General features: G+C 36.3%; 2 protein-coding genes and 1 non-coding gene across 13 annotated transcripts; 1 reads left to right on the forward strand and 2 right to left on the reverse strand.

Moving 5' to 3' along the window:
* Window positions 1–701: 701 nt before the first annotated feature.
* On the reverse strand, window positions 702–832 carry F39D8.6. The gene has a single exon (NR_072740.1). It is a non-coding gene; the product is annotated as an Unclassified non-coding RNA F39D8.6 (non-coding RNA).
* Window positions 833–2,735: 1,903 nt separating this feature from the next.
* Window positions 2,736–14,103, forward strand: psa-3 (Transcriptional coregulator psa-3; the record flags this gene model as incomplete). 4 transcript variants are annotated; one of them, NM_001083296.5, is made up of 5 exons in its annotated part: window positions 2,736–2,855; window positions 3,782–3,949; window positions 12,289–12,445; window positions 13,423–13,676; window positions 13,727–14,103. In NM_001083296.5, 5 exons carry the CDS (start codon window positions 2,736–2,738, stop codon window positions 13,853–13,855), a joined length of 828 nt encoding a protein of 275 aa, NP_001076765.2. The 4 variants fall into 4 exon arrangements, with proteins under 4 accessions (NP_001076765.2, NP_001076766.1, NP_001257263.1 ...); NM_001083297.5 differs by lacking the exon at window positions 2,736–2,855 and adding an exon at window positions 3,312–3,437 and having other exon boundaries at window positions 13,727–14,100; NM_001270334.3 differs by lacking the exon at window positions 2,736–2,855 and having other exon boundaries at window positions 3,860–3,949; window positions 13,727–13,855.
* Window positions 3,953–10,298, reverse strand: pqn-36 (Prion-like-(Q/N-rich)-domain-bearing protein; the record flags this gene model as incomplete). Of its 8 annotated transcripts, NM_001368560.4 has the most annotated exons (13): window positions 3,954–4,202; window positions 4,259–4,330; window positions 4,373–4,439; window positions 4,611–4,652; window positions 4,864–5,283; window positions 5,370–5,461; window positions 5,945–6,007; window positions 6,056–6,505; window positions 6,556–7,315; window positions 7,370–7,431; window positions 7,653–7,759; window positions 7,999–8,057; window positions 9,997–10,026. In NM_001368560.4, the coding sequence occupies 13 exons, from the start codon at window positions 10,024–10,026 to the stop codon at window positions 4,147–4,149; spliced, it is 2,280 nt and encodes a 759-aa protein (NP_001355485.1). The 8 variants fall into 8 exon arrangements, with proteins under 8 accessions (NP_510546.1, NP_001355485.1, NP_510545.1 ...); NM_001364051.5 differs by lacking the exon at window positions 4,611–4,652 and having other exon boundaries at window positions 3,962–4,202; window positions 4,259–4,321; NM_001364052.5 differs by lacking the exon at window positions 4,611–4,652 and having other exon boundaries at window positions 4,016–4,202.
* Window positions 14,104–15,233: the final 1,130 nt, after the last annotated feature.

A 15,233-nucleotide genomic window follows, 5' to 3' on the forward strand; every position in this document is an offset into this window, starting at 1 on the left:
AAATGCCGTAAAGAAAACGCTTGATATTTTAAGAATAATATCAAAATCAACAGGCAAAATGATCACTGCTCAAACTTAAAAAGTTTATTATACCAGACCATCAGGTTGTTGAACCCAAAAATGAAAAAAAAAACGGAATAAATATAGACACTTGGCGTTGGTTTCCTATTATTTCTTCCCTCTCTGAAATTCAAATTTGCATTCTGCGAAATTGCACTTTTTATTTGTATGGGCCCGATCTCTTAACTAAACAAAATTGACTAAAATTGAGAGAGGATCTTCCTGGATACTTATTTTCTCTTCCTGGATTCTCGAAATTTCATTAATCGAAATTGCTGAAATCTTTTTTTTTTTGGAAAATGGAATTCACCACGGGATATTTCTGCTTTCTAGAAAATCCAACAACAAAAAAACCAGAAATGTGTGTTGTGAGGATTAGCTGTCTACGAATGTCATGGAGGAAATCACATGCTCCCTGGTAGACAGAAACGAGAATAAAGAGAAGCTCACAAAACCGAATTCTAATGAGCTCTGAGCTCACCTGTGGCAGAAAAAAATGTTGAGATAACATAAAACCAACAATTTTTTGACTTCTTGCACCCCAGAAAAAGTTCATAACAAGCGTGAGAGAGTCGCGGTGTGGGACGCTAATTTCGGGACAGGACACAACAAAAAGAGGTAAAACAGGGTAAAGAGTGGGAGGTTATAAAGCGAGGGACACGACACAACCGTAAATCGTTTTATGATTCGCTGCCTATCAACCGCCATATACTCACCCCCAGGCTGTGTCTTCACTTGTCATTAACTCTTCGTTTGTCCCTTATTTGACAGTTACGAACTTTACAAATGTTCACTGCAATTCTTTTTTGCTGACTTTCTGAATTACTACTGAATTTCAAATGTACAGTGTTCTGTATCATGTCGTCTGTTAGCTTTAATATTTGGTTACTATCCTGCTAATTTTTTTTGAAATTTTCATATGAATAGTTAGGGGTTTGAATTTAACATAGGATAGCAATCCAACAGTATTGAAATATAGTTAGTTTTTGTCGGAAAAAAATACCAATGGAAATTTGTATTTGTGATTGTTTTACACTCACAAAGGTGTTAATAAATTATTTTTAAGTTAGGAAACTATGTATCATGTTCCATGCAAACTATCTGTGAAAATATCACCATTTCTGCTAATTGTAGCAAGTCTTTAAAAATTTTACTTCGGAGTATGCCAAAAACTATTAGCATGAACTTTTATCAGTTGTCAATTTGAAGCTATTAAGAGTTATGCCAAATTAATTTTAACCACATTATTGATAAATGCAAAACAGTACCATACCGTTTTCAGAAAAAAAAAACAACTAAATCCGACTGTGACAACTATAACTGCTTTTTTATATTTAAAATCGTCTCTTTTAGCACTAATAAATTCGAATTTCTTCATTGAAATCGTGAGCAGGAAATGTTTATTTAAATTTCTTTAGAGGGATCTTAACAAAATAATTTTTTTTAATTATGGAAAATTGTTGGTAACTTGCAGAAAAAATGGCGTGTATGAAGAATTTCTGAAAATTGACGATGAACTTTCTGTAATCCTTTTTATCATTGTATTCGGAATTTGGTAACATTTGAAATAAAGCTTATATAAAAGCCGGAAAATAGCCATATCGGGTAGATGCGTGAAATAAGCAGGTTCGGTTGAGTATGCCTTGTGTGATTAGAACATTTTCAAACGATTGTCTCATAAAACATCACTGGTAATTATTATACGGTGTTTTTTTAAAGAAAATCTTTATAAATCTCAATTATGCGTTCAAAAATCCAACGAAAGCTGGACCTAAAGAAAAAATGCTTTGAAAAAAACATTTAGTGGCAATTATTTTAAACTTTTTATAACGTTGGTTTAGGACTGATGTTTAAGGTTTCAGTATCTGTAAGCATCTGTAAGCTTGTGAACTACCTAATCTTCTATTATACAACCTGAAAGCATTTTTATACAATTTCGGTAATCAAGTTTTTTGGTTATTAAGTGCTCATAAAGTGTATAAAGTGTAAGCGTCGCAAACTAGCTTGTCTTTAATTTTCTGAGCCAGCATCGAGCTAACAGAATTTCGGCAGCTCAATTAATCATGCAACTCCAGTAGAGCACTATCTCGTACCCTCTCTTCCAACCACCTATCTTACACAAATTTCGCGCACTTTCTTGCCTATCCTCTTACAATTACGGTACTTTGTCGGCATAATCCGTTTATTGCAAGTGTCAGGCGTACCGCCGATTGGTTGAGAGGTTAGTGATGATAACATGCAATCAAATCACTTAACCGTATCTCTTTTTTGGTATACCGTCCTTGGAAACAGAAGGATGTTAAAAGGTGTTCACTGGATCAGCTGGGAGGTGCGGCTTTGTCGCCCGACTCTCTCCTTCTTCCTGCTACCACTGCGAAATTTTACTACCGTTATGGCCGTGGAGGCTCTTTTGATGTGCAGCCGACAAGTACGCGCATATATTGGCGATACGAACGAGCGGACTGGCAGGAGGGGAGGAGTAAAAAGAAGGAGAAAAAGATTCTACCTGCTGTCAGTTATTATCCAAACCACATGTCACTTTGTTTTCACAACTCGTTACAACCACCTTTTTGTGTTCTACCTCCCCCCCTTGCTCCATCCTGGTTTATTACCCATTCCCATCTTTTGGTATCCGTCTCAAGTTTCATTCACTCGTCATGTTCAGATCCTGGTTGATGACTTCAGAGCCTTCGACATCTTCTGAAGCTGGATCATCTAGTCTTCTTGATGCAGATAAAACCAACCTTCTACAAGAAGCGCTTGTGCGGGCAGGAGTCATCAGAAGCCAAAGACAGGTAAGTCATAGTCGGAGCCTAAATTCTACAGTATCGCACGATCTAGCAATGCATTTTTTCGTTGTATAGAGTAAATCTAGACCTTAAAAAGTACTGCTTAACTGAATGTTTGTAGTACTAGCATCTGAAAATCTATATCCGTTTGGTGAAAAAATAATAAAAAAAGCCTTGTTTTAGTATTGTGCGTCAAGGCCTTAAGATTTAAGACACAACAGATTTGCATTTCAGTTTTAATTAATACATGCGTACCTTACTACTGCAATTTTCTAGTGCCCTTCTATTTACGATTTTCTGAATTACACGTTGATTTTTGTGTCGTGAAAAATTTGAAAATTCAACAAAAATGTTATCTTTGACGCTATACTAAATTGCCAATAAGTGCGCATAAATTTTTCTTTGTTCATTTTTAACCAGTTTTCCATTATCGTATCATGAAAGGAACGTCATTATCATTATCGCAAATGGCCCATTGACCCAAAGCGGCAACTCTTTTGAGATATGATTACATGCATTTGATTTCGCAGCTCATTTCTGTCTCTTTTTTCTCTGTCCACTTTGAACGATATGTCACCGAATATTAAGGTTAGTTAGTCACTTGATGTTTACAAAAATCTGTAGAGTCTGAAATTGAGTCTAAAATTGAAGTCGTAAATTCGAAAGTCAAAACCAATTAAAACCCGTGAGCTTTCGCAATTCAATGATAACAAAGTTTTGATTGTCGCTATTTATTATCGGAGTCTCGGCCGTAAAACTGAAAATTTTAAAATTTTCTGTTGCACCATAAATCTCGTAACACATTTGTTATCAGTTGCATTATAATTGTAGGCCATCAAAAAACAATAAAAATTTCAAATTTTTACAACCATCCCCTCCTCTTTCCCTCGACGTGTTGCATATTGATGGAACTTTTTACTCGACTATTTCAGGGCATCTCACCTACTGCCACCAACATTAAAAGTCCAAAGAAATCGGCACTCTTCGAGAAAATTGCTTCTCACCCTCTCATGCCGATTGTCGAACTATTGCTCGAAAAATGTGAAACTGCAGCAACAACATTTGATAGGAAGGCGTTCGAAACAGATGACATTAAGCGGGTATGTTGAAATATTTATTTTATTCATTTCATAAGTAGATTGAATTTAAAAATATTGACGGTGTAAATGTGTGAAGGCAAGTTAGTTCATGTGAACGAAAAACTCGGGGAAAGTGGTTTGGCTAGGCCTCAAATATACAGAGAAGAAAATGAAAAGATTTGAGCAAAAAAATTTAGATCATCGAACTAATAAAATAATCACCACACGAAGATCATCAGCAATGATGTTGCGATAAGAACTTGCAAGTTGCTTCCTGAAAGTCAATCAATTGATTTATTGATTTCTGTTGATAATTATCAACTCTCTTACGTGCTGAGTTTTGTGGCTGCTGCTGATCAGCACTGGGTTGATCAAATTGTGGGTTCGATGACGCTTTAACGGCTGGTAGATGAGTTTAATGATGGATACTTGATTATTTCATACCTGTGCTAGATGCGTACCGTCCGTATTGTGTATTCATGTCTCCGTATTGAGGTGTGAAACCAGCATCCTGAAAATGTAATTTTGAGCTGAGAAGCTGTCTAAGGTATTATAAAGCTAAAGCTATGAAATAGAGTATTTCATCATGTTTTAAAGTTAGTCGTGAGCTCTGTACTTCAATAATTGATTTTTTTTTTAAATGTAGTGAGTTATGTAATAGAATCGCAAAGACATTGCTCACCTGGAATTTTAACGTGCCTTGAATGTACGATAGTTTTCGAACCTAAGATATAACTATGAAATTAGAACTATGAAATTAGAATAGAAATTGTATTGATCATAAGAGTTCTTATGAAGTTTTTCGTAATTGCCTTTTTGGTTATGCGACACAATTCTGCTGCCCATGCGCAAAAAAGTTACGAAAAGTTTCTCTGGATACTATTTTCTAAGGATTTTAAAAACAGATTAGCACAACCACTAACAAAACAACATACATTGACAGGTTGTCCTGTAACTCCAATATTCTGCTGATCTCTTTGAATCAGCTCCTGTTGACTTGGGAATTGAGGTGTCACACCAGCAGCCTGTTGTGTGAAACCACCGCCGTTTTGCTGGCCATTAAAGTTACCATTCTGGCCGGCAGTGGATCCCAAGTCTTGTTGAGCTGGGAACTGTGGGACTGGTGTAGGCTGCGTGTTTTGCGATGTGGCACCGAGTTCCTGTTGACTTGGAAACTGTGGCGCGGGGGTGGACACCATATTAGCACTGTTCGATTGATCGGATTGTTGGCCGGTCGCCGTCATTATTTCTTGTTGACTTGGATATTGCGCTTGTGGCATGTTCGGATCCATTGTGGACGAGGCGATAAAACCGGATTGATCGTTCGTGGTCGGCATTCCAGTGGTTGATTGGAACTGAAATGTACGATAAAGATACAACACCAATGTCACTATCACATGCAATACTCAAGGCGCTTTAAAACATTTTAATTGAGTCTTACCCCGGTTGATGGCTGTCCATTGTTGAAATTGTTAGTCGTCGTTGGTGTCGTCGATTGGAATGAATTAGTGCTGCTTGGCCCAAAATACGACCCTGCAACTGGCATAGTTCCACTATCATTTTGAACAGGGATGGTAGAAGTTGTCTCCAAAGGTACATTTCCATTGTTTTGGTTTTGCGGGATAGGGACTGGGACTGGCACGTAATTAGGGGACTGCGTTGTTCCGAAATTAGCGGCATCATTTTGGAATTGAGACGAGGTACCAAACTCATCTTGATTAGAAGATACGGTCGAAGTTGGTTGATTGGGGCTCGGGGTCTCTTGTCCGGCAGAAGGGACAGGATAGATAACTGGGTAAGGGGATTGAGTAGTCATTGGGGATGTTTCGAAAGATTGCTGGGTAAATTGATTCGTTTGGGTACTAGGCGCCGGGGTGTTTTGTCCAGCTACTGGGACTGGGTAGATTACAGGGATAGGACTTGTTTGGGGAAATGTTTCTTGGGTATTTGGGCTCTGGGTGAACTGATCATTGTGTTGATTTTCAACGGAAGGGGTAAGGGTGTTGTCGGTATAACCTTGCTGGTCGTCGTTGAAACCTTGCTGTCCGTTTGGTGAAGTTGTGAACTGCTGTTGTCCTCCTAAGAACACATTTTCTTCAGTACCTGAACCTTCTGTCAACAATTCACCTTGCTGATAACCTGGAGTGCTGGAATACATGCCTTGTTGATTGGTGTATTGTGTTGATGGTTGTTGGTATTGTCCTTGTGGAGAAGTAGTAAAGTGTTGTCCTTGTTGTGGTGTCGTTGATCCAACGAATCCTCCTTGCTGATTCCCTTGGAAGTTTCCTTGTTGTCCCATATTCTGCTGATTTTGTTGGTTTTGCTGAACATTCTGATCTTGGTACTGAGTGTTGACATCTGGCTGTTGCTGAACGTTCTGGTTCGGAACAGCTCCTCCCGTGACTACTTGGGTCGGGTAGGTTTGTGGTTGAGCCTGGACGTATCCAGAGTTTGGTGAGTTGTAAGATCCTCCAGTCACAGCTCCTCCTGCAACTACTCCTCCAGATGGGTAGATCACCTGCTGGTCGTTTTGGTTCTGCTGATATTGACCCTGTTGACCTTGTTGTTGGTCGAATCCTAGAAAAAAAGTATTAAAAATACTCGAGTCGCAAAGATTAAAAGCTTACCTTGAGCATTATTGTTATAATCGGTGTTTCCTGAAGGAGTAAATGGTTGGTAATCAACTTCCCCAGCGGACGGAGCTAGAGTGCTTCCTTGATATTGCCCTTGGTAATTGTTTTGGTTTTGGTCCTGGAACTGCCCGGGATTCTGATTCTGATTACCTACGTATCCACCGGCATTGATGTTTTGATCTTGACCTTGGAATTGATTTTGATCGACATAACCTCCTGCATTAATATTTTGGTTTTGTTGGTTTTGATTCTGATATTGCCCTTGGTTCGGATCTGGATACTGTCCTTGGTTTTGATTTTGGCTCTGATCTCCGATATACCCACCAGTATTTATGTTTTGGTTTTGGTTTTGATACTGGCCCTGATTCGGGTCTTGGAATTGATTTTGATTTTGATCACCAACGTACCCACCAGCGTTGATATTTTGGTTCTGGTTTTGGAACTGATTCTGATTTCCAACTACTCCAGCAGCATTGATGTTCTGATTTTGATATTGGTTTTGATTTTGATCACCAACAACACCACCGACATTCTGATTTTGACCTCCAACATTCCCGCCAACATTTGGCTGACCTCCTTGAGTGACTTGTTGAGTAACGCCGCCAATGACCACAGTTCCAGTTGTTGCACCACCGGCCACAACTCCACCGTTCAAGTTATTCGGATAATATCCTCCTGACTGAGTTTGATTTTGGTTTTGATCGTATCCAGTTTGATAGCCAGGAATAGGTCCTGGATTTTGATAGTTGGGTGCCTGCAATACGTTTTATGAGATGTGCACTAAATATTGGTGAAATGTGGAACGCACCTGGTTGAAATTTGATCCAGCTTGCTGTTGTTGTTGTGGATCCTGGCTGTTGGCTACGACTCCTAAAATGAGTGGGGTTAAACGATTGTTATAAGTAGTGAATTAATCAAGTTGGGACTGGAAACTTTCAATTTTTATTCTGGTCCCAATATTACTACTGTGATATGATTCACAATTCAACGATGAACTATAAGTTATATTTTTAAAAAATGTTTTTAAATGCACCTAGAGCACAAAATGTAGGTGTTAACAATTCTACAAAAAACTCAAATTGTTTACTTACTTTGACCGTTATAATACATGATGACTTGACTTCCTTGCGCTCCATTAGTAAACGCTCTGGCAGATTGAATTGTTTGCACGTTGGATGTAGGCACGCAACATGGAGATCTGAAACAAAAAAGTTGTTAAGCAACCGGAATCGCACGAACTTCAACTTCAACATGCACACTACAAACATCGAACATATCGGTTAATTTTTTCATCTATTAGTATTATAATGTAAAGGATTTTTGATATCAACAAGAATAGTTTTACATGGTTAATTGTTATGACTAGAAAGAAATACCAGATACCGGTTAGAGGTTGAGGGGACTTGCAAATAGTTAGTCGGCACATTGAGCACATACTGATATATCGGCTGTGGGGCGCAGTTGACGCATTGTGATAGACAACCAGGGCTTACGTACTGAAATTTGGACAATAAGTACATGAATAATACATATGTATATTATTTTTTTTTAATGATTGATTTTCTAACAAGACTTTTTTCCTACTTTAATTGATATCAGAATATTACAATAATTCAATAGGATATTCATAGAGAAGCTTCATATAAATTATGCGTAGAGTGTGCAACTGAATTTTGAGATGATTATGATGATGATGGCGGCTAATTTTTGTCTCGAGCCACCGACTGGCAAAAGGAGATTGCCACCCGCGTGAGCCAAAAGGCAAACAAAAAGAGCCGCTGCCCGAATGGTTTCTCGTTGCGCTGTCGTCTTGCCATCATCCAAAAACAAAAAGTTGATTAGGAAGAAACGTCATATTTGATAAAAAGTCCCGCGCCAGTGTTTTTTTAGCCTTCTGTCTGCTCTTTTTACAAGAGATCCCAAGTCTGCTTTTTTGATTATATGCTCTTTATTCTCTTTTTATGTTTATGCAGTTCTAAAAATGTAAATGTCGAGGGTGGCATCGGGTTACCATTTCGAATCCGATTCCATATGTTGTTTGATTAAAACGCATATTTTTAGACATCCGAGTGTCAGAAGTATGCATTATGCTCAAAAACTGGATAACCCTTGTAGCTGACAATAAGCAATCAATGCTCTCCAATGCTCACAAAATCGTGTGCACGGAACTTGTTTCCGACAGAGACACAATCACCTTTGAACTGTCAAATAGTCGGAAAACTTGATTGGAACAATAGTTTTCTTATGGAAACACTTTACAGAAAAAAAGTTTCGCATTATCTATTTCAATAATATAAGAAAACAAGGTTTTTTGACATTATCTACAACTTTGATGATGAATAAAATTTAATGACTTTCCTCAACAAATAAATGAAAACTTTTATAGCAATAATTTTAAATTAAGAGCAATATTTACAGGAAGTTAAGTTGTTTTGAAAATCATTTTCAAGATGAATCCTTGCTCCTTACAGCTTGAATTTCCATTTTTTTGGAGATGTATTTAAATAATGTTTTTTGTTCAAAACGGGCATAAATCAATGAAAAACTGAAAATACAAGTGTGGATTTTTTGTGATTAATTTTTGAATTTTTTTCCTTTCGATTTGATAGTTGTACTTTTCATTTCTAGAAATTCTTAGGTTTAAAGGTGAAGTACTAAATACTGGGTCATTGCTCTACTAGACTAAAAAAAATAATCCAATAAAACCAAATTTTGTGATGACACTATTTGAAATTTGCTGCAAAATTTTCGAAAGAAGGTTTAATTTTTTGAAAGAAATAGGCCTATGTTCTGAAAAAATCTCACACATTTTCAACTCCTATGTATCACTGTGGTGGGGTATTTTTTAGAACAACTTGGTTTTTTTACTCAATTTATATCATTTTCGGTTGTTGGGTACAAAAATTTCCAAATTTGGCACCCATGAACCTGGAATAGAATCGATTAAAAAATAACTGCATCAAAAATGAACCAATATGGGAAAGAAGAAAACAGTGATTATTGGATATAGACTTTTTTCTACCGCTGCAACAGGTACAAGCTGGAAAATTTGTAGCTATAAATAGGTATAGGTGCTTCTTTTCCTGACAAAGTTATGTCTTTTAGGGCATTTAGAGTTTAATGGAGCAGTGACCCGAATTTTGCTAATCTGCTGAAATTTTACTGCCTTCAAAATTACTTTCATATGTACATAGATCTTGTAGAAAAGATTAAACGTTTATTTCGGGGTTTCAAAAAATTTCGAATTTCTCCGGTTCAAATTTTTAGTGGGTCTAGTTTTATGATATCAAGAATTTCAAGAAAAATCATACCAGCGTTTAAAAAATTTTTTAAAAGTTTAGCGAAATTCATAAAAATATTATTTAAGGCTAGATAGATAGAAAAAATCCCAGTTTTTTAAAACGGCTCTTGAAATATAATAAGAACAACACTCACCAGCACTAATAAAAATGCAAATAACTTCATATCGTATGAAACGTTTCGTCTGATGTTGTAGAACTGCGTTATGGAACAGAACTGAAGGACGCGCCGGCTTAAGCAGTATATGACTTGACTCAAGCTTTTTTTGCTAGCGAGTAGAAGGCGGAGCAAACAAATATTACCGACTCTACTGGCGCCAACCGGAACGTGAAAGTGGCAAAGGCAACGACACGGGGGGCACACGCAGTGCGGAAAAGAGAATGCGGTGTACGGGAGGGCGCCGCCGCAAATTGCGCAATATGGGGTCGAGAGCACGTACCTCTCGAGCTCGCCACCTTTCCTTTATTACAATTACTGTGTGATATTTACCCCGTCAAAAAATGACACTTACTCACCTTTCTGTTAGCAGAGAGGGATTCGAAACAAATAATAATGATGATTTTCTTTTATTGGCAAATTTTCGAGTTCAATTTAGTATCAAGAACGGGGTAAGTTACTGTTTGTGCAGAGTTACTCATGCCATTTTGACAGCATTTCTTTCATGGGTGAAGCTTTGAAATCGGATAACAAATGTTTGGATCTATTTCCAATATCAAGGGGATTTAAGAGATCACAAATCGTAGTGCAGCGCAGAATTAATTATTTGATTCTACATTTTTGATGAAACTTGCTGTTAATGTTGTTTCTTTTGTGTTTTACGACCCCGAAATTTACGGCAATAGTAATTTTAAACTCTATTATTTTTAAAAATATGATTAGCTTAGCTTTCAAAACAATATTTATTTTATTGCCGATAGGTACGAATTAGAAAGTTACCGTTTTAGAATTGAAAAAAAAGCTCAGTTAGTGTGATATTATTATCCAAAAGACCGATTTGTATTTTTGTTCCAAAATAAATGTAAGTTATCAACAAAAGAAAACTATATTTCAACCTGAAAATTTTTAAATTTGTATGGTAATATTAAGGGAGCAATTTTCAAAAATTTACCACTTTACTCAAGCAAATAATAAAGAAGCTTCCAAATGATACATATCCAGGACGACGGTCGGGCGTTTAATGTGAAAGTGTGACAGTACATCATTCTTTCCGACAAATACCTCATAAAACTCGCCAGTAAGGGGGGATATTGCCGGGGAGGAAGAATTCAGGGAAAACTTGAGGAGGTAATCAGATTCACCCGGATAGTTGGTGAAAAATTTGTTACGATCGGCGAACGCGTTGTGTTAATGTTTTACGCGCCATAAATTTAGGTGTACTATGCGGAGAACGAGAATTGAATTGAAAAAATTGAAACTGTTGCTTTTTGCTGTTACTTAAAATTAATTGTTTGAGGTTGTTGTAAATGTGGAGAGTATTATGAATTAGTTATTTGAAATCAAATATCATTTACTATATATAAAGCGCTTCTTCTGTGTAGCCATAGTTTGTAGTCTATGTAGCCTTTGTAGTCTGTGAAGTTTTCGCTTCTGGAGGGATAGTGAGTTGTGGTTAGTGTAAGGATATAGTCGGGGTACTGTGGTCGTATAATAGTGGTACAATAGGAATACTGTAGGGTTACGGTAGTTTCAGAAAAAAAATTTTTTTCAGCCCCAGAAGTCGGGGGCCGCGCCGAAGGACGGTCCACGGCTGGTGATATTATGAAAAAATCTAAGTTTATTCGAGGAATTTTCATTTTCGTTAGTAATCATACAAACGGATTATAAATCAATATACTTCAAAAAGTTAAAAGGCATTATGAATAATATATAGTGGTATTAATTTTTGATCTATCTAAAAATAGTATGAACAAAGTTATTATCCTTTCGTAAAAAGTTACGAAATGTTACTCATTTATTATTTTCGTATTATTTTAATTTCAAAAAACTGATAATTTCAAAAAGTCAGTGGACTTTAAATATCTCATTGTAACACATTCAGTTATACTTCCACTATTTCCAGATTAAGTTTGAAGTCTTCCAATTTGTAAATCCATCTAGAATTAAGACATTGAACTCTATTCCTACTCTTTTATGACTCAGCTTTTCTTAAAGTTCAGGTGTAAAAGCCGCGAACAGAACAATCAAATTAACACTCTTTCAAATATTTACCGACTGTCTGTGATCATCTCGCCAAATGCGTACTTCCAACGTGGGTGGCATAACTCGTGGTCAAACAGGGCCCTTGTGGCACAGTGCCATCTCGGCCAACTGGTTCTGTAAAAACGAGTTGGGTGCAAAGATTTGCTTAAACGCGACTCTTTACGAGAAATCACATCAACAAACTACAACTGTCTCTTGCGACTTGAGCAAACAAAACATCAATTGCAGTTGTTCCAATCACTCGAGCAGCGTGGAGTTCAATTGAGTTCGAATAGAGATGAAGTCGATGAGCTGATGGAGACGGCGATTTTGGCGTTGAGGACATGTATGGTGGAGTTGGAAAGGGTGTATTCATTGATGGAAAGTTTTAAGGCAAAGTATCTAGGTGAGATTATTCGAAAAATAATCATATTCACTTTCATAAAGCATTTCTCACGAACAGCAATTTTCAGAATTTATTGAAATCTTTTCACACTTTTGAAGGTGGAGTAACGACTGTTTTTTATACCCAAAATGGCCCAAAACTACCGAATTTCGTAATGAGACGTTTTGAAAATTTCTCAAAAAAGGGTATTTGTGTATTACATTCCCTCATTTTGATAGTAATTTTTTAAGTTATGACAAATAAAAACGTGAACCACATTTTTGTATTTTTAGGCTTGGGAAATAACATTTTCTAAGCCTAAGGAAGACAAATGTACAACACGTTTTATTTAATTGGAGAAATTAATAAAAATTTAATTTAATTTGAAAATGAGGGCATGTAATACACAAGTACCAAAAAAAGTTATGGTGGTTCACAGTTCTGAGCTAAAATCAAAAAAAAATTTCGCCAACTTCTCGGTGTCGCAACCTCTGGAATTTAGTTTGTATTCGCTTATTTAATAAATATTGTGGTAGTTTATTACGCATTTATTCCTTAATTTAAGTACATTTTCGGCCAGTAGGGCACAAATAATAGGTACATTTTTGTGCCCATTAACGCATAATTGCGTAATAAAAAAAACAAAATCTCAATGCTCATTAAAAAGTGTTAATTGAATCAAAATTGAGTTCCAGACGCTGTGACACTGAGAAGTTAGCAAAAATTTTGATTTTAACTGAAAGTAGGCTTAACTATTTTTTGAGAACTTTTCAAAACGTCTCATTTCGAAATTCGGTAGTTTTGGGCCATTTTAGGTCTAAAAAAGGTAATGTCTCAGATTTCGGTACTCCACCTTTGCGCAAAAGTCAAATTTATTTTAAATCATTCTATTGCTCTTTTTCTGTAAAAAATTACCAAATCTTAAAAATGGATTATCATATTGAAATAAGCATTTTTGTAGATAGGACCCATTAAAATATTAACTGTTTAATTTTCAGCAACACTACGCCGGACAGTGTGTCACGAAGCACTAGTAGGAAATAATGGTGATAGCGATGATGAACTTTCTGATAATCCATTGATGCCAGTTCTTGAAATGTCTGAAGCTGCATTTCAAGCACAAAACAAAGCAATGGAATCAGCACTTGCCACGTTGCAATCAGTTAGTGGGTCGTTATCATTACCCCTACAGTTTACTCATCAATCAATAACTGCCGCTCAAATTGAACGAAATCTAGAATTCTTAAAACAAGTAAGCAATATAAACACAAATATTTGGGGAATACTAATTTATCTGTTCAGTGTGGATTTCCAACTCAACTTCCACCAAACTTCTTGAAACCATCAAATGAAAAATCTCCTGAAAAGAGCGAAGAAGAAAAATCTCAGAAGCCATCTAGTTCACCAAAGTCTCCAAGCTTGTCGGATTAGGTTCCATATCTATTGTAAACAATTTCTACCTCATCTAATAGTGTATGATCTTTTTTGTATTTATCGTTTCTTCCAATTTTTTCTATTTATTTATTTATTTCACAGTTGGTAAAATGTTTGAGTATCGATATAGTAATATTAACCAATTATGCTCACAATTTTCTGGTACTTGTGTACTGTGTTCTTTTTGAATGTGAATTAGACTTTTATTTATTTCTTTGTTTCAATAAAACGTGATGTTCATTTTATTGTTTAGGCAGAAAAATGTTCACCTTTTGTTTCACCGGGAACTCGTCTTTTTTAAAGACTTTTAATTCTCATTTACTACACTATCAACCTTTACCGACTTTCACCGATCTGGTTTTTGATTTTGAGCTTGCAAGTGAAGGATTGTCAGATTGAGACATTTCAGATACTTTGATATACATAATAAGCACTTACTATTAGAATACGTAAACTAAATATGATCTACAAAACACAATGGAGCATGTTTCGACCTATTTGCTGAAGAATTCTATTGCAAAGATTTTCCTACCCATTCACATATTTTTTGGAACGCGACCAAAAAAGGCTAAAATTGGTTGGACGTGGTAACAAATTACCCAGCTGTTCTGACAAAGCATTTCTGAACATTTTAAAAGTTATCAATTAGTCCACGAAATGTGTGAACATTGCAGAAATTGTAAAAGGATTGAAGGATTAAAGGACAAGCCGTTCTTGAAGTGCTATACAGTGTGGATTTGGGATTCAGGTACACTGCCTGGTGGTCTATAATTTAAGCCATGTCCTAGCCAGGGATTGTGGCCGATTATCCAGTCGTGAATTGCTCCACTTCCCACCAGAGACTTGGTGAACATAGGGGTTAGACTCCTAAAAAATTAGTGAGACAAGACCGAGCTTACCTGCTGCTGAGATCACTCTTTACCAAATAGATGGCACCTGCCCTAAGAAAGGTAGTCAAATCATTTTGGAGTAAATGAGTATTTGCCTAAAATTTCGAAAAAAAATTTCAACTGTCGGAAACTTTCACTATGAGATTTGATCATTTTGGCACCATAGGAGTGGGTTTCAATAATTCTCGCACTGTCGCTATTCCACATTCAAAAGCAAACTTTCTGACAGAAAATTTATTTTGTAAAACTTTCCGGTGGTTTGAAAATAAAATTGATTTTTTAATAAGAAAACACCTTTGAAATAATTTGAATCGACGTATTCAAATTCTATGTATTGTCAGAACAAAAATCTAGAGTTTTCATTACAGATTATTTCTTATTTCAAACCGTTGACTTTCTAAAACAATAAAAATCACAAGCAAACCAATTTTTGATAGGCTGATCTTGTAATTTCAAATATTGTCTACTGTGAGCATGATATTTTT

Source organism: Caenorhabditis elegans, chromosome X (genome assembly GCF_000002985.6).
Source record: "Caenorhabditis elegans chromosome X".
In the NCBI taxonomy this organism is placed as follows: domain Eukaryota; kingdom Metazoa; phylum Nematoda; class Chromadorea; order Rhabditida; family Rhabditidae; genus Caenorhabditis; species Caenorhabditis elegans.